This window comes from Triturus cristatus, chromosome 3_1, assembly GCF_964204655.1.
Source record: "Triturus cristatus chromosome 3_1, aTriCri1.1, whole genome shotgun sequence".
Classification (NCBI taxonomy): Eukaryota; Metazoa; Chordata; class Amphibia; order Caudata; family Salamandridae; genus Triturus; species Triturus cristatus.
In genome coordinates, this window is record NC_140583.1 from 210163738 (window position 1) to 210188236 (window position 24499).

Below are 24499 nucleotides of genomic sequence, written 5' to 3' on the forward strand. Positions count from 1 at the left end.
ACAGTCTCACTTAAAAGTAATGAGGTTGACTAGATCCTAGAGGGATTCTTGACTTAACACCTACACCCATGCTAGGTACATCTACATAGGGAGGCATCGTAGGAGTATGCACATTTTGTCATGTATTATATACTTGAACGTATTAACGATTTCAGTAAAAAGGTAGAACTCTACCATCCTTACCTTCATAGTACTGTTAATCATTTATATCCTATACTGTCTAACGGTTGTTGCAGCACATCTATTCTAAACCAGAATAACAACTGTTCAATAAATGATCATTGAAAACGCCCAGCTTGTTTATTCTGTGTATCTCTCTGAGACAAACTAAGCATGAGTGACTGAGCGAAAGGTAGTACATTGTTTCCACGATCCTGAAGGATCAAGGTTGTTATGTTCTGAGGTTGCCAGAATCTATTCTCTCCTTGGTAAGAGGAGATTATAGTGGCACTGAGAGCTAGCTGATACAGACAGGCTAACATACCCGGTGGGGGTGCACGGAATCAGTTTGTCACCAGTACCACAGTTTATGTTATCCAAACGCGCAGATCCTGTATAGGTCATATAGGAACTACACGACACTTTGACATTTCAATTTCTTTTTATTTACCATCTGGTGCAGTTGGCCTTTCCCTTTGGCGTTTGGAGAATAATGGTGTGTGGAAAATGAAGATCTGCTATTACTTCTCCATTTATCACTGCATGCTTTAGCATGAATTTAAAATGGACAAATTAACTCCAAGCAGATTTAGGAGTGGCTGAAGGAAAGTAGGCTCTTCAGAGGAGTAAGTAAAGCAGTGGTGTCAGACCTTGGGTAGATGATGAGGAGTTTAGGGTGACCCAAAATTAGATATTACATTTTGGGAGCTCTATATCCACTATGATTGAGGCTTACAAAAAGGAAGAGGTTTGCTAGGAGGAATATGTCTCAGGGGCCCTCAGTATGTCAATAGCAGGTAAGTCTCAGCAAGCCACTAATTTTTATGATGGTAAAGTGCTAAACAGTCACTAAGTCAGGCAATGCCATGACAAGCCTGGTCCAGTATTTGGGTCCTGTTAGTTCCCAGAGCTAGTATTCAGTCATTCAAGTGGTGGATGGAGCATGGGTATTCAGCCTCTGGTATAGTGATGATATCACAGGAAAATTAACAGGAAAGCCCTGACATCATACATCTTAACCTCCGTGGTGAAATTTCATGATGAATCTTGTTGCAGGGGCAATCTTCCAAAGGGAAGAGGGTAGGCGCTGAGAAGCAAGGGTTATAGCCCAGATCTAGGATTCTTCTGCTCAGTGTTCGTAGATCCTGATACAGAGCAATCCACACAGTGGACTGACTGATACAGCAGTTAAATATGGCTATTAATGAGACTTTCAAAGATTTGCAAACTGAATTTTCTGGCAAAAGAAAGAAGATGACGCTTCTTTAAGTCAAGAAGCATGGAATGTTCTGCATCAGTGTCGACTTCATTATCTGACCAAGATGATATGATGTCTGTACAGTAAAGTAGGTTCACAAGGAGCCATTGGCAATGGGTTTTTACTACTTGGTTAAGATCTGGGATTTACGGAGGAGGAGGAGGAGAACTAGTGGCAAGGCCAAGCATGAGTGAGTTTAATTAAAGCTATGCGCATAGTGGGTATACAATTCAAGATAGTGAAACAAACTAAGTATTAATTGTACTCTCCAAAACTAGCCATTAAGGGATTATAAGTAAAAAAGGCACCAGGGCCAGAAACCATAAGAGCTCTATATAAGGCTTTTGAGTGGGTAACCAGGTGGACCCCCTAACAAGATGAGGAGGCTCTTTTTACAATCAGACAAAGATCCCAATTTGATCCAAGAAATGAATAATCTGTGACATACAAACCAGATCCCATGGTGTGTTTGTCATGTTGTTATAGACCACTGGGCCTTGAGCTAAAATAGTGTGCTTAAACTGTAGCAACTAGAAACAAAAGTCTATCAGGTTAGTTGAATTCTGATCAATGAGCTATTGTTGGTTGAAAGTAACCCCATCAAGTGGAAAAAGGTAGGAGAAAGTAAATTCTAACAAATCTATCACTTAAAGCCTAAACAGATTTTGTAGAATTAGCTTGAGTTTTCTGTGCTAAAAAATGAAAAGTTCATAAAGCCAATCCTGCAAGTTACCTATGTCAATGTGTTTAGCACTGAGAAATCTATTATGGTTCACAAACTTATTTGAAAGGTAGGTAAATCCTGGTCTATCCCCCTGCGGTAATACAGACAAATCACAGGGATCTAGCTAGGTAGTTCATGTTACAATATAGAATGATAACACAAAGAGCAACCCAATACCCCAGGCAGAATCTGGGTAATTATGCATCAAAGCACAGTGATTTATCCTCCTCCTTGAATCATTTACATTTAAGGTTTTCATATTTCACCAGTAAAACCATCTAGGTTCCATAGTACAGGTATGGACCACTATATTTGTAAAACAAAACATAATTTAGTTTTTTCCCAATGAAGGTGCAAATATAAGGCAGACACGGGAATCAAATTCTGTGATTCCCATATTATCCACCTCAAACATTGGGTTAAACACAAATACTATTCATAAATCAATTCCAAAACAACTATCCTGTTCTGAAAATAGGGTGGATACTATGAGACCGCACAGCCCTTTTTAGGATCCCAGCCCATAAGTTATAAGAACTGAATTTTAGGAGTTGAGTGCTAAAAACCTGCTGTTTAGTGATGTCAACATTAAGGCTAGTGTTGCAACTTAAACGCTACAGGGAATACTTGGTACTGCAGAACAGAAAAGTCGAAAAAATGAATATTAGAAGGTAGCAACATTTTGTGGTGCTGAAACTTTTCAGACACTTGACAATGGCTGGGTCTGAACTGGGGTGGTGAAGTGAGCTAAAGAACGATGATCGATTCAACCCAGATCTGTGACTGGGGGTGAGTGTCTGAAAAGTTTCAGCACCCTGTCCATCATCTCCATTTGTTTGCCCTAAGTTGGCAGGGTATGCCCAGACGTGGGTACCTTGCTCACTTTGCCACTGGATTCAAGCCAGCCTGGATGATAACGGGTGTAACCCTGAAACCGGTCCCAGGATGCTTGTTTCCAGTCCAGGGAAGACCTGGCTTAGCAGTTAGGGCTGGACTGTTCCCATGAGGAACAGGGTCAACAGTCCAGCCTGAACTGATTTGCATACGGCTGGGTCTGAACTGGAGTGGCGAAGTGACCTAAAGAACGAAGATGGATTCAACCCAGATCTGTGACTGGGGGTGAGTGTCTGAAAAGTTTCAGCACTCTGTCCATCATCTCCTTGTGTTTGCTTCTGAAATAAAGCTTGGATCTCTACTATCAGTAAAGTCACTACTAGTGGCTACAGTGAGCAGAAAGGAGGCTTCGAGGAATAGGGGAGCTAAGAATGCAGTGCAAACCTAGTAGTAGGTGCCAGTGTTCCTCGCTTCCAGAAGACTGGACTTCAAATTCTGCAGCTCCAGATTACTGCCAGCTTGTTACCGTCAGATGGTACCAGATGGTATTCTAAAAAACTAGTGTGCATTTTTGTTTATGCTTACGTATGGTAACTCTTTTAAGTGGAGAACAGTGATGTACCCTTACTTTCCCCTGCTTTATGTCTGGGATGCTTACTAAATTAATGATCGTAAGGACTACATATCTTCTGACAGTTAGTAATTCTTGTGCCAAGTCCCTGCAGTGTATCACTAAAGACTAAAGTGAGATTGGTTGCTCAGGACAAGCTTGAGTGCTGAAGGTGTGGGGCCTTTCAAGCGTGGCTTAAGAAAATGATAAGACAGGTGGGAGCAGCAGTCCAGCAGTTAGATGCTCTTATTTTCACAGGAGTGTCCAGCGAGAGCAACATTGCTGGATGAAGCTAGAGCTGTTGAAATTTCCATAACCGTGCATATGGGCAATGCCTGTCCCACGTACTACTTTGTGCTCCAATCATCAACATTGCAAATATAGTACACCAAACATGTAAATACCTGCAAAACAGCAAATATTTTATCATTTGGAAACGATGGACCAAAACGTGAAGGACATCATTCATCCAATGGCTGAAGGGGGCTGATCCATACAGGCCAGTGGCTGAAGGGGCTGGCGCAGAGCATATGTTTTAAAATTGTTCTTTGTTTTATGTTTGTTGTATTTGTTGACATGAGTTTGCACAAAAGCAAGCTGTCAAACCAAAGCTCAAAATAGCAGACTGCTGTGACACTCGTTGTAGGCTTCAAATGCTCCCCACAGCAAATAAGAAAAGCAAGAAGATGGTAGACTGTACCCACGTTATGACCAAGTGCTAAACTCAAAGTAAATTTATACGAGCTAGTGATGGCAGATCTACATTATATAATTCTTAGCATGAATGATCTTTAGAGTAAACATAGGTCTAAACTAGGCAAGTTAGATAGAGCTGAAAATTACTGCGATTATGCTGGTATTACCGGAGCACAGAAGAAAGGTGGAACCTGAAACAATGTTATCAGGCTACACAGAAAAGGGAATGTTTTAGAAATGGAACATGCAAAGCTTTTGTACACACAACTTTCTTTCCTATCTTATTTGGTTGAAGATAATAAGTATGGACCTAACCTCAGAGAGTCAGGCATTTGAAGTTTTTAGATTTTGTTTTTATTGCTGCAGTACAGATGATTACCTTATCTCAAAGGCACCTGCCACAGCGATCCCTCAAATGCTGTCGCATGCTATGAAGTATTGTATGCTTTTGAGTGCATGTAGTCTACCCAGATACTAGATATCCTTCAGGCATGTGAAGGGCGATTTATTATGAGCACTATTATCACAACCAATTCCACTACATGGCATTTTGACGCATTATGCTCCTATTAAGTCTCTTGTCACTCGAGAGCTGTTTGATATTAAAGTGTCAAAGACAAATCATTAGACAATTATTGGCATTGCTTCACCATATCTAGCTTAAATCGGTGCCCACCATCAACTCTGGGCCTGTGGTTGGTGAGGTGGTTATAGCAGTGCAGAACCTTCAAAAGGAATAACATCCTTGTGAGAAAAACGTATTAGTTGCGGTGGATGTAAGTCCACTACAAATAATAATGTCACTATCTAGTAAAGGTTTCAGTAATTTAAATCTTAACACACTAACAATTCACTTGACTATCTAGGACAATTATCTCCCCTGATAGCAAACCACCAATTTTAACTAGACAGGTGCACTCATTAATTTAATCTCTTGTCCTTGAGTCTCATTTTTTCTAATTTAATTTCATTACATGTTTTGCTTTTTCACATACACTGTCACCAATCTACACCACTGGCCCACACAGCCCCACTTCAAACGGCAACCCGTTAAACACTTTACGGCAAAAAGCCCCTTCACGGGTGCCTGACGGGTATTGTAGCGCCGACCCGACTAGGCGCTAGCCCAATGATGAAGCATGACACTCATCTGGATGTGTGAGGGCTCTTGCTCCTATGGGAGGACTTTCCCACTCTAGAAAAACCATAAATTTATACACCTTCCCCAACTTCTTTAAAAGAAACTGCATACTCCTGTTGGATCGTGAGATATTTTAAAGAGCACATATGCTGGGCCTAATTGCTCCTGATCCCCTTCCTCTTTGATTATATTTGCAACTCTATGCACTTTAGCAGCATCTCTTTGGTATCCTAAAGCAAGTATTCCACAGTGCCCCACTCTGCCTAAATCCAACATGGTGAAATCCTTCTCCCCTTGTGCAGAGCCTGTGTGCCCAGCCCAGAGGTGTGGCCAGGGAAATGAGAAGCCCCTCCTCTGTGGTCAATTCAAACTTGTTCTGGGGCAGCTCCTCTCCTACCAAGATTGGAGCCTTCCTGACTAGGGGAATAAAGAAGGGCCCTGCTCAGGTGTAGGTTAACATTTGCCTATGACAAGGTAGGCTTCTTTGAAGTTAATCAAGTTCCTGACACATCCCAGATTGTCATCCTGCCAGAGGAACAGAAACTTATCCCTACACTCTGGCTTTTGTCCTGCTCTAGGTGCAGTTTTCACGCCTAATCAAGGGGGCTATTCAACTGCCAGGTGAACAGCTGGAGCTCATGCAAATGGGCCTCCAGAGAATTTAGGCAGAGAAAAGGTAACTTTCGAAAAATAGTGCCTTTTCCATAATAGTTATTAAAGCTTGAATGTTACCATTACATTGGATTTTTAATTACAATTAAAAATTAGTCTGAATTGGTTATCTTGCTGTTTCCAAATCAAAATTAGCATTATTACATGTAATACTGTAACCCAGTGTTTTCCTTTGAAACCAGACTTTCTACAGTGAAAATAGCTTGTGTTTTCTTTTCACTTTAAGTTAATGTTTAACATTAAAACTTTACATGGCCTACTTTTAAATATCATTCACCCCCACCCATACACAAATAATTATTTTGACAGGATGAATTTGCACAATAAAACTGCTACAGCCTATCTATATTTGTAGGCCTGCAGTCCTGTTTGCACTGTTAGTGTAGTGACTAACACAATCGATGATGCGGTCCACTAGTGACATTTAACTTACAGGTCCTGGGTACACTTTGTACCCTTTCCAAATGGCTTATACACAAGTTAAATATGCCAATTAGGAGTTTAACCAAAATTAAATATGCCAATTTGAATTATAACCAATTTCAACACATTTTAGGGTTCAGAGCACATGCCCTGAAGCCTGTTTAGCAGAGTGCACAGATTATACAAAAAAACAGCAGCATCAGTCCACAAAAAATGGGGTTGGCCACTTTAAACAGAAGCATTTCCCTACAATCCTTATTGTGCTGTTAGTTCAAAGAGATTAGAGTTGAAAGGTACATAAGTCACAAGATTACAGACAAAGTCATGAACATGGCATTGTTAAAATTGTATGTTATTCTGTGAAAACAGGACCCACATAGGATGCCATGTTTAATAGATAAACCTTTTGTGTAATTCTTCTGTAAACAGGATATCATCTCAAGCTACTAATAACATTAGTGTTGTAATAGTGACCACCTCAGACAAGATTACATTAGTAAACACCATGCTCAAGATTATCAGCAGTGATCAACTCAGTGCATCAGTGGGGTTGCCAGCAGCAATGTAAATAGATCCTTTTCAGTTTGGAATGTCTGTTCATAGGTAACATGCCAGCTACAGCTGCAGTGCCCGGGCACAAAAAGTAATCATCTTGGTAGTAAGTCTCTGCTTTTTATTTATCACTCAGAAATCACCTTTAAATATATTTTGGGAAATACTGACACATTTTCTCCAAACATCAGCTTATAAGTTCTGAGACTACACACATTTCCCGTTTTGGAATACACAGTTTTATCATAATATGTTAATTTAACCAAGTAAAATGTTCCAACTTAGAAGGCTGGGGTGCACACAGGAGAGCTACTGACAGGTAACTGGAGAGCTACCAGTAGCTCATGAGCTATTTGTTGGAGAAGCCTATACTAGAGACTGTGCCAATTAGGTGTATATGCCAATTTTTTTATGGTTAAAAGGGAGAGCAATTCACAACTGGTTTGCAGGAGTAAAGTGCGCAGTGTCCTATGGCCAACTTAAATGGGTTCAGCTACAGTAGGCAAAACTCTACGGAAATACTACACAAAAGATGGTCCTTTCCTACACACAGTAGATCAAAGGAATGGTGCATGGAACATTGAAGGTAAACCTATTGAGATAGTGACCGCCTACAAGTACCTAGGAGTGTGGATCGATCACTAAGGACAGCCCTCCGCTCACATCACTGCAATGCAAGGAACGGCTCAATCTTTGGAATGCATTTTCTGTAGAGCAAGGAAAGCCATAAGTTCACCTGACTTCGCTCCCTTAATTTGAATAATGGGGGCAACATTTTTACTGTCTGTAGTCCATGGAGCAATAGCCTTCAAAGATAAGATGACAACATGGCTGGACAGAGCTCAGTCAGCCTGTTTCTGTAAAGTATTTTTCCTACCGACCGCTACCTCGCATGCGCAAATACGTAGGGAATTCAACCTTTCACCCCAAAAGTGGATCCTAAAAGCAAGATTAATAGCGTATTGTCTAAAAGCTAAACAAGCCCGGGACAACACACTGAAGAAAAACATCTGCTAAACTTCGAGGCTCCACATGGTGTGAATTGCTAGCGCATTGTGTTGAGGCAATGGAAGCAAAGGAAATATGGTCAGCCCCCATACCAGCGGCTGCAAGACTTTTAACAAAACAGGCTAAGTTACTGTCTGCTACAGTAATATACAAACTTTGAAAAACTTAAGTCATGGAAGCTTGGCACTGAAACTTTATACTAGTGGGACCTTGTCACACTCTCTGTCTTCCCCCTTAAAAACAATAATGAAGCGTCAATTAATGAAATAGCAGTTCGGATTGATCCCATTGTTGGCATACAGATATGGGCGAGGATACTAAAAGGCTGTAGCTACTAAGTGCTGAGCATGTGGAGCAGTAGAAGAATCCTTAACTCGCATACTGTGCATCTGCGAGAAACTACGCACACTGAGAATATACTGGCTGAGCCCTATTTGGCGTATTTTTTTTTTTTTTAAATTCTTTTTATTGAAAAAGGCATGTAAATAATCAAAGCACTACAATGCTCAAAGGGTCTGTAGAGCACATTGATACAGCAGTAATAGCCCATTGTACAGTACATTATAAGTTTCGTCAAGTGTCACATACTATACAACCACAGCAGCACCCTCATCCCCGCTCCCAGGTGGCTCACATATATCCCCTCGAAAGGTGTTCCATGATCCCCATATATGTGACCATTTCGTCGGGCACCCCCTAGAGGCATAAATGGGAACCATACACCAGTCCATGTCCTTGGCCCAATCGGCAATGCTGGGTGGGTTCGGGGCCCTCCATAGACGTGCAATCCTTCGCTTGGCCACCAGGAAGCCCAGAGCCACCCAGATTCTCTCCTTAGCACTGAGGTCCGTGGGGTCCCAAATAATCAATAAAATCAAATTGATGTCACACGGTATCTGTTGTCCCAACGCCTCCTCCATCATACGTACCACCCCCTCCCAATATTTCTGTATTATAGCACATTCCCACTGTGTGTGAATAAAAGTGCCCTCTTGCCTAGTGTCGTACACAATTACTGTCTTGGGCATAGCCCATATGAACCAAAGAGGGTCCAGACAAATATGTTCTGTGAAGGATTTTCAGTTGAACCAATCGGAGTCTGGAAGAAATGGCGACCTCCCGCGGGGACGCTACTGCCGCCCGCCACTCCTCGTCATCCAGCCCAGCCACGTTGTGGTCCCATTTGCTAATGAGGCGGATCAGGGGATTGGGCATGTTGTTAATGAGCTTTCTATATATGAGAGATATGGCCTTCTCAGGCAAATCGCCATATAAGATCCTGTCCTCCAGCGGAGAGGACTCGGGGAGGTCAGCCCCTTTAGGGAGAACTGCAAGCAGAGCATGCTTGATTTTAAGGTACCAAAACTGTTCAGAATTGGCCATTTCGTATTCTTGCTGCAATCGGGAGAATGGTATGACCTCGCCCGACTTCCACAGGTCCCCAATTCTAGAGATACCAATGAGTTCCCATTTGTCGAACCCCTGGGAACGCGAAAATCAACCCAACTGGTCACAGTGCCAGAGCGGCGTGGCCCTGGTGAGCTTTCCCTCCTAACCCAGGCTTCTACTAGCGTCTTTCCATACCTGCACAGCATGTTTAGTCGGACCGGACAGGACGGATATCGGAGATTTGCTATACAACACCCCCTCGAAGCCCCCTCCTGGGAGGAGCCATCTGTCTATCCGAAAGGCCGGGACATCGTGCCGTCTATATCGGCCTTGATTGATGGCAACGAGCTGCGAGGCCCAATAATACCTTCTCATATCAGGTAGTCCAATTCCACCGTCAAACCAACCCAACGTGAGTTTTTGCGTGGCAGTGTGGGGGGGGCTTACCCTCCCATAACAATTCCTGCACCAATGACTCTAGTTCCTTGAAGTACGACGCTGCTACTGGAATGGGCGTGTTTTGTAGGGCATATAGAAGTCGGGGGAGGGACATCATCTTAAATAATGCCGCACGCCCCAGGAGGGTTAGGGGAAGCGACTTCCAGTTCTGGACATCAGATTTGAGAAGTTCTAACGGAGGCCGGAGGTTAGTCTCATAGAATCAAGACAAGTCTTTGGATACCCAGATATTTAAACCCTTCCACGGCCTTCGTCAATTGGCAACCCCGGGGCTTCTGCCCACTAAGGACGTAGAGCACAGATTTGGACCAGTTGATCCTGTAACCTGCGAATCTACCGAAGATGTGAAAAATGTCCATCACCAAGTTGAGCGACTTCGCCTCGGAGGCAAGATAGAGCATATTTGGCATATTTTAAATATACGGACATGTCAAGCTGCCCTGGTCAAGTACATAAAAGGTGAATCGGTGCAGCTGGCGGCACGCTTCATGAAATATTTGATGGCAGTAAAGGCAGTTTTGGACTCCGACCAACACACAGAACTATAATTCATAATGCTGTACCAGTTGCTTAAGCAGTGTGTAAACCTTTTAAATTGTTGACAACCGATCAAGCCCACTTTTTTATACCCTTTTATAATATTGGAACTGATGTATTTTACATTGTTTTTTTGTTGGCCTCATTGCAATGATTTTAATTAATAGTGCAATAAAGAAAAAATATCCGGAGAAATACCACACAAAAGATGGTCCTTTCCTACTCAGAGTAGGTCAATACTACAATCAATAACACCACCACAAATACTATCACCACTAATACCATGCCACCTCATCTACCAAGTGTTAGCAAAGCCAGTAGGATTATAGTTTTAAAGTGGTGTTGCATGCTTGTGCAATTCTGCATCAATGCCAAATCAATTGGCTTTCCTGGTGCCTTTTGGAATTGTCGATGATTACTTATAAACTGAAAATAGCACTGGAAACACTTGGGAAGCTAAATGTGTTCTTTTTAAACATCTGCTATTGTGTAGTTCCCACTAATCCGTAGGATCTGCGTGTTTGTTGGACAACATAACTTTGGGTGAGGTGCCTAGACTGGTTCAGAGCACTCCCGCAGTATATGTTGGCCTAGAGACCAGCTAGCTCAAAGTGCCACCATAAATCCGCATAACTCAACCAGGGAGCGAATGGTCTCTAGCAACCACTGGAAATGACAACCCTGACATATCAGGACCTTTCGCTCAGTAACTCGTGCTTACTTGTGTTCAGAGAAATATTTAGAGAATAGATGCTGAGACGTTTTTAATATATTTATTGAACCAACGTTATTCTTGTATAAAATACATGTGCTGCAATAATCAGACAGAAGCAGATGAAAATTAATATAAGCACCAAAAGACTGAACAGTAGCTACAGTTCTACCATGGTGCTAAAATCTGTGTATATATGCAGGCAAATAATACAAGGCAGTAATCAGGCGTATTCCTACTATTTGAACCCTACTCTATGTGTACCTAGAGTGTGTGTTGGTGTGAAGCCAAGAATCTCCCCAAGTGGCGATCCAACACCATTACCTGGTGGGATAGAATGTAGGACCCGTCTTGGTCATAAACTGGACACCCCTCACGGAGATGTCAGACCGCTGCGTGGTGATGTCTCAGCATGAAGGAACCCTCGGTGTCAGCTGAAGTGCTTCCTCCACTAATCCGTGCGTAGAGGACTTGTATTTGGTGTACTTGGTGTGCGCGGCATAGTGATAATGTTATGTACAGCCAGCTGTGTAAACAGAAGCATTTTCAGAGAAACTAATCCAACATTGTCATGCATGCGAATATGTGCAAAAGGGCACAGCAGAAATGTTATTGTGAAAATGAGGACAATGTAAGAAATGAGCAGGTTCGCTACATGGGCCTAACCCATTATATTTTTAATATAAGACAGAAGGTTAAAAACCATTTGTATAACCACTTGTCTTTATATAGAGCGGGGCCTCTTATCTGAGCGGATGCCAGGTGAGGTGAGGCGATCTCCCGTACTGTAGAGGGGTAAGCATTTTGATTCAATTTTTGAGCACGATGTGGCTCTCCGCAATAGCACTTGTTCTTAGCGGACTATTGTATGTTTTTTACAGTTGTCAAATATGACTGTGATTGATCAAGCTAGTCTCTAAATATGTTTTAAAATGAGCACATGTCCTTTTTTCCTTTTTTTAGGATCTGAAAGATTTCTCCTAAAAACTAAAGGAGATTGTTTGAGAAAACATTATCTCAAGTAGGTCGTTTTATTTACTTTATTGGTGTGTTTTACTGTTTTTGGGATCACACGATATATACAGCAGTAGCATAAGTTCTTAATGGTCCAGACGAAAGCCGGATTACTATTCAATCCTAAAGCTGAAACATGTAGACCCTCTGTTTTTTTGGACTTGACCAGTTATTTTGTTAAAACTGCCTCTACACTGTTTTTAACTTTGTCACTCGGATAGATATTATTGAAAGTTTTTTTCTGTCCTAGTTGATGATTTTAACATTATCACTTTTTCACTCTTTCATTTTATGCACTGCTTCCATCACCACCATTAATACACAAGATAGCCATATAAAGATTCAGGGCACATACTTCATCTTAGATGAATGGAGAGGTTAAATTTGCCCGTTCTATCTGCAGCCTTGATCAACTTGAGGGCTCAGGAAGGGCTATGGATCCCAAATGATGTGGCCTGCTATTTTGGCGGCTGATGGGATTCATTATTCATTATGATTATGTTAAGTGCTCTATTTGCTTGATCTAGCATGTTAGTTGACCCTAGATTTCTTTGTTGTTATGATACCATGCAGATATTCATCCAATGCATTTCGGGCATAGCGCCCTTCGTCAGGGGTAACTGTGGTGTAAAAAGTCCCATCAGCAACAGAATGTAATCTCATAAAATATACACATGAATGAAATGTTCTACCATACACAACATGCGGTCTCTGAAAGGAGTGCCAGAAAGGAGTGCCATACAGCCATCATCAAATGAAAATGCAACCAAGTGTGCCCCAAAGTCCATGCTCAGTTCAAAACCAAACTTATTTTTAAAGAATATAAAAGAAATAAACAAGAAAGTGATCAGTGCTAAATTTGTATCCTGTTTCTACATTAAACAATGTACCCAGTGTTCAACTGTCCATATACAACATCGAATTGTACCAAAAAATAACAAATATTACCGTCACAGTGCTACAAATATCTGATCCAACTCTTCAATGCCCCAGCGCCGTGGCCGCCAGCGTGGTCACTTCGTCTGGTGTTTGTGAAACGTGGACAGCTGAACATGGGGTATATTTGCTTTATGTTGTGACAGAATAAAAATTTGCACTGATCACTTTCTTATTTCTTTTATTTTCTTAAAAAATTAATTTGGTTTGAACTCAGCATTACACTAAAAGTATCTACAATAAAACTCAATGAGAAGAATGCCTTTGACGATGCATAGACTATATTTAAAATACACCAAATGTACATATTTGTATCTGTATATATTTATAGACATTTTATTCTGGCTCAGGTGATGGTTCATTGCTGAAACTACTATTTTGTTTTTACTTGGTGCTGCTTCTGGGAATACCATTCTCAGCATCAAACTGCTACTAGTAGCTTAAGACTATACACACATAAAAAAAATACATAGAATGGCAAGCAAGAAATAGTTCAGAGCCAAACTCTCTGTTCATGCTTACAGAGTTATCAACGCACATGTCAAAATAACATTGTTCCTACAAATATGTCATTCTGCCTTACCTCACTTTGCTCGCTCTGCTGATACCACTGGTACTGCAGCGATAAATCACTCTCAGCCCTGCACCGCAAAGTCAGGGTGTAATCTGCAGGCACACAGGCAGAGACAGGCTGCTCTGTAATCTGGATTTCTAAATGCAAACAAAACAAGGTAAATTAGAAGCACTGAGACAGGCTACTGGTATTGTATTCGTTTCAAGACAATGCCAATCTGTTCCAAATATGAATCACAATATCGTGACATCATTACCTTTGTTTCAGCATGACAATATAGCTAATGGGTTGGCTCCTTAGCAGGTGGCCTCATGTTATATTAACCCCACTGGGGCCCAGACCTGGAGGCATACAAATCCTATTTAACCCAATAAAACACAAAGACAATATATGTAGAGTAACATACTGCAGAACAATACTCTTGACTGTACTGTTTTTTTAAGTGTATTTTTCTAGAAGATCAAGGGCCCTATTCAGAAAATGCATTTTATAGTACATTCAGTATTATTACAGTATTTATCAATGATGTAATTTGAGATGCCCTACGCGATGTCATCAGTGATGTCATAAATTAGGTCATAGAACATGTCATGAGTGAAGTGATATATGAGGTCACAAGCAGGGCATGGCGGGGGAGCAAGATATTGTTATAGTTGGTGAATTTCTGTGTTTGCTTTAGTTCAAAGCTTTAACGTTGTCGCTGACAAATTCATCTAAATATAAGATTACTTTAGCCTTTGTTTGAAGTAAAGTTATATTTAGGTGGATTTGTCAGTGACAACATTGACCTTTTGAGCTAAAGAAAACACAGAAATTCATGTTAAAGTTATCTCAAATAGCTATAACTCATGCCTTAAGCTAACTATAACTTTCATCCCTGAACCATGACATGCACAATTTTATCATCAATAAGTTCATTGCAAATGTTGCAGTGATATTATCAATGATGTTAGAAGATGTCACGAGTGATGTAATATGTGAGGTAATTAGCAGTGCATGGCGAGAGAGCAACTTATAGTTACTTGAGATAACTATAACTGGTGAATTTCTACGGTTTAAAACATTACATTGTTACAGAACATTTTACCTAACTATAATGTTACTTTAACCTTTGTTTTTTTCAGTGAATTTCTAGGTTTTTTTCTTTGACATAAAGCAATATTTTATTACCACACGTAAATCCAATCACGTACCTTTGCCTGTGTGTGGCAGGGAGTTGCCTGCAGGGTCTGGCCTGAGTGCAACTCCATGTAAGTAGCCAAACCCATGTGCGGTTGACCTGTGGCCATTACCTGAGGTTCTTTGAAGGGGGGCATCAGGCCCACCTCCCCAAATAAAAACATTTTGCGTCACCCTAGCCTACCCCATCCCCCCACGTGCTCTGGCCCAATCTAGGTTTTTTTAATGAACAAGGATGGGAGTCCCAGTTTTAAAAAAAATGTTGGCCCAGACCCTCCATGAATACGTGGCAAAATGTTTAAAAGAAAAAGTTTTGGGGTGGTTGACTGGGAGGGGAGTGGGGTGGGGGAGGGGTCACACTTAACCTAACCTTTTAACTAACCCTATGTATTGCTTTTCTCAAGATCCGAGTCCCCCAGATATACAAAGTTTTTGAGCATTAATTGCTTAAAAACTGCTCAACGGATTTACACCAAATCACTAAAAGCCAAATTTGCTATAAATCTATTCAGCAGTTTGGGCGATTGCTGTGTCTTAAGTTCCAATCAAAAAATTGAATGGGGAAAACGTGTTTTGGGACTCCCCTTTTATCTCGACCCCTCGATTGACTAATCACCCCAAACCTTTCCATACGCAAACTAGTCAAAAAGTAGCACTGTTTTGGAAAGTTTGTGGAGATTCATCAAATGGCGGCAAAGTTATTAGCAACACAAAAAAATGCATTTCCTATGGAAACACAACCCTAACTATCCAGTGGTGACCGCCACTCAATCAATTAATCAATCAGGGGTTTATAAAGCGTGCTACTCACCCGTGAGGGTCTCAAGTGCTACTCACCCGTGAGGGTCTCAAGGCGCTGGGGGGGGGGGGGGGGGGAGGCTTCGGATCAGTCGGAGAGCCAGGTCTTGAGGTCCTTTCTGAACATGTGCAGGGTCGGGGAGCGTCTGATGTTCAAAGGGAGCTCGTTCCAGGTTTTGGCTGTGATGTAGGAAAAGTGTCCCAGCAAACAAATGATGGACGGAATGCTGACAATGCAAACATTCTCCCCCAGTCAAAAGATCTGGGTTAAATCCATTGTTCTTTTGCCCACTACGCCACCCCGGTTTGGACCCAGCCATATGCAAATCAGTCTTGACCCTGTTCCCCATGGAAACAGTCCAGAACGAACTGCCAGGCCAGGTCCTCCCTGGACCGGAAACAAGCATCCTGGGACCGGTTTCAGGGTATATCACCCTTCTTCAGCCAGGCTAGCTCGAATCCAGTGGCACAGTGAGCAAGGGACCCACGTCTGGGCATACCCATCCCACTTAGGGCGAAAAGTGTCACAGCAAACAAATGATGGACGGAATGCTGACAATGCAAACATTCTCCCCCAGTCAAAAGATCTGGGTTAAAGCCATCGTTCTTTTGCCCACTACGCCACCCCAGTTTGGACCCAGCCATATGCAAATCAGTCTTGACCCTTTGCCCCATGGGAACAGTCAAGACCGAACTGCCAGGCCAGGTCCTCCCTGGACCGGAAAGAAGCATCCTGGGACCGATTTCAGGGTATGTCACCCTTCTTCAGCCAGGCTAGCTTGAATCCAGTGGCACAGTGAGCAAGGGACCCACGTCTGGGCATACCCATCGAACTTAGGGCGAAAAGTGTCACAGCAAACAAATGATGGACGGAATGCTGACAATGCAAACATTCTCCCCCAGTCAAAAAAACTGGGTTAAATGCATCGTTCTTTTGCCCACTACGCCACCCCAGTTTGGACCCAGCCATATGCAATTCAGTCTTGACCCTGTGCCCCATACCCCTTGGCAGTTCGGGCTGGACTGTTCCCATGAGGCACAGGGTCAAGACTGATTTGCATATGGCTGGGTTCAAACAGGAACGGGATGGTGAGCAAAAAAACGATGGATTTAGGCCCAGATCTCTGTACTGAGGTGAATGTAGGACATTGTTCTGCATTCTGTCTGTTAGACCTAAGATCCGGGGGTAGCTTGGCTTAAGGGGGAAGGCCTATACTTGTTCGCGTGTCGTGCTTGCACCACACTCATCTCGCACTCCAGCGCACTACCACCAAAAATGACGCTACACCAGGAACTGAGAAAGATGGAAAACCTTTATCTTCCCTTATTTCTTGTCTCTTCTTTTCTTTTCTCTTCAAGACAAATCAATTATTACAACACCCACAGTAGTGGATTAGTACTTTGAATAGAGACAGTCGCATATGATACCGACATTACCTGGTAAAGGTCAATAAATAATAGGCCGCACTTAGCATTGCACTACTTTAAATAGGGTCAATAAATAATATGCAACACATAGCATGAACATTGCATTGTCAAGATAAGCATTAATTACAAGGCCGCACTTAGCAATGCACTACTTTAAATAGGGTCAATAAATAATATGCAACACATAGCATGAACATTGCATTGTCAAGATAAGCATTAATTACAAGGCCGCACTTAACATTGCACTACTTTAAATAGGGTCAATAAATAATATGCAACACATGGCATGAACATTGCACTGTCAAGATAAGCATTAATTGTAAGGCCGCACTTAGCATTGCACTACTTTAAATAGGGTCAATAAATAATATGCAACACATAGCATGAACATTGCACTGTCAAGATAAGCATTAATTGTAAGGCCGCACTTAGCATTGCTTGCGCTGAAACCCAGGCCCTATCAACCTAGCACTGCCCATAACACTTAATACTGCTTCAAAGTATGACAGGTGGATACAGCGCCATCCTTAGCAGATCATTAGCGCCTCTGGATCCTAATTCCTACCCTCACGCTACACCTGGTAACTCAATAGCGCTTCCTACTCTGGTTGCTTGACATAGCGCTTTACATGAGGCCCCTCAACCAGGGCGGAGGAATATAACGCTTTGAAACTGGCGCTTTGAAGGGGTTGGGGCCAAAGGTCCTGGACCGGCAGTCCGAGACTTATTCTGACGCTTTATGAGTCCTGCAGGGGCAGAGGGCATGAACCAGTCTACTCCTTCGTCGGGAGTCGTGTGGGCACACCCGGCTTACGAAGCACTTCCCCGGGGGAGGGGCGAGTCCTGGGCCTCTCTCCGGCCGTCCGCCCGCCTCCCCCAGGGGTTACCTGATTCTTGGACCCTCGTGGGTTTGAAAGCGCACTCTTTGGCTCCCTCCCGGCGATGTCCGGGTCGAAGGGGAAAGGCGCGGGGCTCCCGGACGGGCCAGACGTGGCCGGGGAGCTCCGCTGGGTTCCAGGCTTTCCTCACAGGTGCCGAGGCCCGCGCCCGCAGCCGCTCACGACACTCCGGCGGGGGCGCGGCCCAACCAACCAATGGGACTACGGCGGGGGTGGCGTTTGGCAGCCCGCCCCCGTCAGGTGATGCGAGTATTCGGCTTCGTCCTAGCGCGGCCCACAGGAAGCCTTGGTGACGCCTCTCTCTCTCTCTCAGAGGGCCGCGCCTCCAGACACTGGGACAGCGATTCTCTTCAGATAAGCCTCGATCTACAGCGCAGGAGCAAACCATCTACGCAGCCAGCACTCCTGGGGCTGCGGCGCTGATCACTTTCCCACCTCAGAACAGCAGTCAGTCTCAGGGTTTGGGGATTCAAGGGCTCCGGGGAATCACAGTGGCAGGGGGCAATGGATTGGTGAAGGGAGCTCCTTATCTTGGTGCCTCTCAGGGGTCCTGGCTAGGCGATTTGCCCTACTTGACGACTTGTTCCCTGAGGACAGAGGCTACCGGCCGGGTCAGGTCACCAGATAGAGGGCGGTGTCAACTAGGGGGAAAATAGCCGGCCCAAAGGTCAGTCAATCTCTCCTTTTCGTGCACCCACCTCCCCACCTAAGTGCCTGCCTCCTGGATCCTCACCTCATGCCATCTCTCTAAAATGGCCGCCGCCCCTCACCTCTATATATAGCCTGGGCCCTGACTAGCCAGAGGGACCCAGAAGGTTCTGGAATCCCCCATGACAGCCTATGGCCCAGGCTCGGAGGTGACAGTTTGGGCCACAATTTTGTAGGGGAGATGTCATTCACCCTCCATTTTAGAGGAGCACCTTGCGCCTCATCCCCAATTAGTGAAGATGGGCACCCAGGGCCTCTACGTTACCACCAGAAAATATAGTGGACAGGAAAAAGAAATGAGGAGAGGAAGGGACAAAAAGAAAAGAATTGAGGAGGGAACCACCGAAGGGCTGACAGGTCTAAGACTGTCCATCAACTGTTGTTTTTGCATTTGTCACCCCGAGTGGGAAGGGTATGTCCAGACGTGGGTCCCGTGCTCTCCATGCCACTGGAATCAAACTATCCTGGCTGAAGAGGGGTGAAACCCCGAAACCGGTCCTAGGATGCTTGTTTCCAGTCCAGGGAGGACCTGGCTTGGCAGTTCGGGCTGGACTGTTCCCATGAGGCACAGGGTCAAGACTGATTTGCATATGGCTGGGTTCAAACTGGAACGGCATGGTGAGCAAAAAATACGATGGACTTAGGCCCAGATCTCTGTACTGAGGTGAATGTATGACATTGTTCTGCATTCTGTCCATCAACTGTTGTTTTTGTTTTTGCGATGTAGGAGAAGGCTCTCCCACCGGTTCTGTGTCTGCGGATGCGGGGGACCTCTGCCAGGGCGAGGTCGGCAGAGCGGAGGTTCCTCTTGGGTACGTGGAAGGATACTCTCCCACTGGGTAATTGATATGCGTATATATCACTCAAAGGCGGTCACCACTGGGTAGTTATAATAAGGCTAGTCTTTTTTGGTTTGCTAATAACTTTGGCGCAGTTTGCCAAATCTTCACAGAGATTTTTGGGTGATCTGTCAAGTGAAGGTCAAAACATAATTTCCCCATGCAATTTCCACAGGGTTGAAACTAGCTCTTGGTCTGGAAAGAGTGTATTTTGTGATTTGGTGTAAAGTCGTTCAATAGTTATTTTTTAAATGATTCCGATAAAAAATATTTTTTATCGGGACAACTGAGTTCACGGGACTCTCGTGAGTACAACTTAAAAAAATAAAGCATTCTGATTGGCTGAGCATGCTTTTCTTTTTTTCCCCTACGGCCAGTTCGCTCCCACCGGAGTGAGTCCAGCAGGAGTAAGCTCTCTGATTACCTGACCGCAACATAAAAAATGTTTCAGCAGCCAATACAGTCCTCTGTGACTTGGACTCCTGTCCTGGAAATGTTTTTAAAAAATTAATTTAAGGGTGCAGAGTAGGGATACCAGAGGACTACCTCTAATGTGATTGCAGTAAATAAATATAAAATGACCCCAAGGGTGGGACAGGACCGGAGAAAGGGAGGGAGGGGTATTCATACCATATTTATTTATTCAGTATTTTCGGGAGAGGGTGTGCGTGGGCATCCACATGCTGATTCGGCTCCAGGGACCCCATCCCCCAGAACACATCATATTTTTCAACGGAAAGGTGGGGTGCTCGGCATCCATTTCATCCCTCACAAGGCCTCAGTGCCTGCCATATTTTTCAAAGGGGAAGGCGCTTGGCCGCTCCTGCCTTGAGCTGCTCTGAAGGCCCCAGGGACCCAATTCCAAGTGTGTTGGCTCTAATAATATGTCCCAGGGAGCCCGTTTCCAGGACACAGTGTCCCTGCCGATAAGAGCATGGGCAGGGAAAACTATATGCACTCTTATTCGGCGGGAGCTGCAAAAAGTCTCCAACTGGGTGGCAACACACTTTTTTTCGAAACTAAAGATTGGTCCCAACAGGCGGGAGCAGATCAAAAGCTGTTCCCGCCAGACGAGGGCAATGCTGGCTCCCACAGCCCTACATGGTGTGTGTTGTGGATGCCCAGGAAGGCATAGGGGCATCAACATTAGGACCCGGGGATGAGGTCCTACCCAATTTAAGAAAAACAAACAAAAAGATTTGTTGACTCTCACCAGCATCGAGGTTGGATGCTGGAAGGAGAGCTGGCAGGGCCGTGGAGGCCCATGGGCTCCTCCCACAGCCCCAACAAAAAATAAACATCTGGGTGTACTGGGTGGGGACTAAGGACACCATGCCATGCACTGCTAATTACCCCACACATTACACTGCTCATGACATGATTTGTGACAACATTGATAATAACAATTCAGCATTTGAAATGACATCATTGATGACAACACTGCATGGTGGGGCATAAGTTATAGTAACTTGAGGGCACGAGTTATAGTTACCCGAGCTACTACTACTGGGGAATTTCAGTGGTTTTGTTGGGTTAAAAAGGTATGTTTTAACTGACATGATTACCTAACTCGAGCGTTCCTTTAACCTCTGTTTTTTTCAGAAAATATATAGCTAATAAATAATTAGAAATGTAAGTCTGCACGTAGGAGTATTTTACAATCAAAAATTGTGAATAGTAAAAAGTTATTGTTAATCTTAGGGGACAGAGCAGATTTACATCAGCAAATCTATATGTTTGAATTTACCTTTATGATTAGGGCCACACGTGATTTTCTAAATGAATTCAAATATTTAGTTAATAAGGCCAACATTTTGGTACAGAACAGATTGTCGCAATGTCACTTGTTCAAGCTGTATAGCAGATGGGTCAATTTTAAAAACAGTTATAACTGTAAACAACAAATAGAAGATCTCAACCAAGAATTTCATAAGAAGTTTAACGCAGAGTACGGACAACAATATTATGTATAATTTGCACTTGTGTAAAGATGGAGTAAATTATTTTGATACAATTTATGCTGAATTTAAGCTTTAAATGATGAAACCAGACTTTGCACCAGTCACGTCAGATACAGCAGGGTAAAGATAGTGCAAAGGAGGTTTTGCATGGGCCTTACTAGGAAAAGGCTGTGCATACTCGTGCCCAGAGAATGTGCGCTTTTTCCCCTGCCCAGTCCAGCTGCTCTACCACCACAGAGAACGTGATGTCCTCCAGTTCATACTGGCAATGAGTGACCAGTAGGATTTTCAAGATCCACAAGGAGGTATACCCCACAGGTGCTTCGTTGCTGTATTTGCTTTCACCTCTTCAGGTCCGGCCTCCTTACCGGCAAATGTGAATCATAGCTGCATTCTTCTAGGAATCATCGTCTTCCACTGTTGATGTAGGTGGAGTTAGAAGCCCATTTCAAAACATCTGAATACGAGGAAGGACTTCCCAGCCAGCTTCTCTTCAATTGCGAGGTAGATGTGTTCCATCTTGGGACTGGTCAGTGGCGACGTCTATACGCCGCCCTAATTAAGGCTGTCATCTTTAAGAGTGGAAGCCATGCAGCAATCTAAATTTGCATTGCTGTGTTGTCTGGGCAGGGAGTTTGTGTTGATTCAACTCCAGCACACTCTGACATTGGAAGACATGTACGGAATTTCAGGGCTATCCTGCTCTTTATAAACTTTCACTGCCTTGGAAATAGTTTAGTTTCTCTTGAAAGGTATTTTTAACATCTGTGGGTGTTTAATTCTATGCTCACATCTGACTATTGAAGCATGTGCCAGCACAGCGCCCCTTTGATCAGTGATTTGCACCCCTTCAAAGTCTTCAACCGTTACTTTATTCAGTTTTCTTTTGGTACGGAGTGCTCATTGACCCACACCTTTGTGTTATCTCTCCAATGAACTTGTATGTTAAGTGCTCATTAACCCATCAGTGATTCACACACAATATTCTTCAAATAGTTTAATTCATGCTCATCCTTGCTGTGATTAGACCTTTGCTGGATTAAGTGATAACTTTGAGCACCTTAAGCACTTTGGAAATCTCAGGAGAAAATTTGATTTCTACATGTACTTAATATTTAGTATTCACCTTGTGTATGTGTAGGTCATAAGCAGCCAGTTGTGAAAGTGCGACATGTTTGGCGCATTTGACATTATCCCATTTGTTTGGCAGTCAATTGCTATTTCTTACTAAGCAGCAAAATGTCATTCCTCCTCCATCCTTTGCGCCCAATCCGGATTTACCCGATACTGATTGAAAAAAGGGATGCAGGGATTTGAGGCATATATAGATACAACTGAAGGAGAAACGTTTAGTCAACAAAATGAATTATTGAGACATTGTCTGGTGCCAGAAGGCAGGAAATTACTCAAACATTTATCATGAGAAACTGATATAGGGGAGAGTGATGTAGTTGACAAACATGCTTCTGCTAGAAAGAAAAGGCTGTATTCCTTTTCTTTTTTTTTTTTGTCCTCATTCGCTTTCAACCGCCTCGATAGTACCAACCGCCCATTCGTAACCTTACTTATTGACCTTGAATGTCTTTGGATTCTTATATGGAACCTCTTGGTACCTCAGCCCACAAGGGTACGTTTTTTTAGGTCGGAAGGTTAATTCCCCTGTTATGAGAGGGGGAGGTTGGGTTTACTCCAGCTAGGTCTTATGCAAACCTGATGGACATTGTCAATAGCCTGAAAGCATAGGATAGTCCAAGGAGTATCCAAAATGCATAATCATAGGAACCGGATAAAAAAAAAAAACTACCTCCATTGAATCAACAGGTCCCAATATGCGATTTTTTTCTTACTACATGTTCTAGACATGTCCATCTTGTATACTTCGTATAGTGAGGTCAACCAATCTGAGTGATCGGGTGGAACTGGATCTATCCAATGTATGCAAATTTGCCTCCTAGCCATTAAAATTGAGTAGAATAATAGATCTGGCAGGACCTACGATGTTACTGCTGAGGCCAAAGATTATCAGGGACAGGTTTATATGGATTGGTACTTTTAAGATACCCTCAAGAGTCTTCCGCACATCTTCCCAGAATGAAGCGATGGAGGGGCAGTCCTTAAACATGTGTATATCTGATGCTTCTGCCATCCCACATTTGTTGCACACTTTCCCTTTCAAAAACGTAGATAATCTGAGAGGAGATAGATACGCTCTGAGCGGTGAACAGATGGTTCTTTGCTTCAGCCAAGCAGGTTTAACTAGTCTGAAATGAGTTTTAAACGAGTCCTGCCATAGAAGATCACACTGTGTGTCCAGGATCTGTTCCCCCCATAATGTTATGTTATGTTATCCGGATTTATAAAGCGCACAGCTGCCCCAGCAAAGGGGCGTCCCGGCGCTATAAAGGACAAAATACCGGACACAAGTAATACCAAAGACAAGAACACAGCAGCACTAAGAATCCAGAGGAAAAAGGAAGGTTTTAACAGCCTTCCTAAAGGCAAAAAGTTCGTTAATTGCACGGACATGGACAGGAAGAGAGTTCCAGAGCCCGGCAGCAAGTACTCTAAAGGAGCGGCCGCCGGACCTAGCTCTCTTAAAGCGCGGGACTGTGACCAAGTGAAGACCCGAGGATCTTAGAGAGCGCGAGGGAACATAAGGCAGAATAAAGTGCTCCAGAATCTGAGGAGAAGAGTGCTTCAGAATTTTAAACACAAGGCACAGAGATTTAAACTTAATCCTCTGAGCGACAGGGAGCCAATGAAGTTTGACAATGGTATTTTTGGCCGAGCAAAATCGCGGTAAGCCCACCAGAGCCCTGGCGGCAGAATTTTGAACGCGTTGAAGTCTAGAAAGTTCGGCCAAATTAGCCCCCAACAAAAGAGAACTTGCATAGTCCAACCTAGACAAAATCGTAGCTTGAACAATAAGCTGTCTGGTTGGAGCATCAAAGAATTTAAAGATAGGTCTGAGCCTACGTAGAATCCCAAA

The 24499-nt window shown here is 43.4% G+C and overlaps 1 protein-coding gene across 3 annotated transcripts in view; it reads right to left on the reverse strand.

The window, feature by feature from the left end:
- LOC146859938 (mucosa-associated lymphoid tissue lymphoma translocation protein 1-like) overlaps positions 1-24499 on the reverse strand; it is a 1299471-nt gene that overhangs the window by 670585 nt on the left and 604387 nt on the right. For all 3 annotated transcript variants that reach the window (XM_085643681.1, XM_085643683.1, XM_085643682.1), the window contains one exon: positions 13708-13835. In XM_085643681.1, the coding sequence (XP_085499807.1) occupies positions 13708-13835 (128 nt within the window). The remainder of the gene's footprint in view (positions 1-13707; positions 13836-24499) is intronic.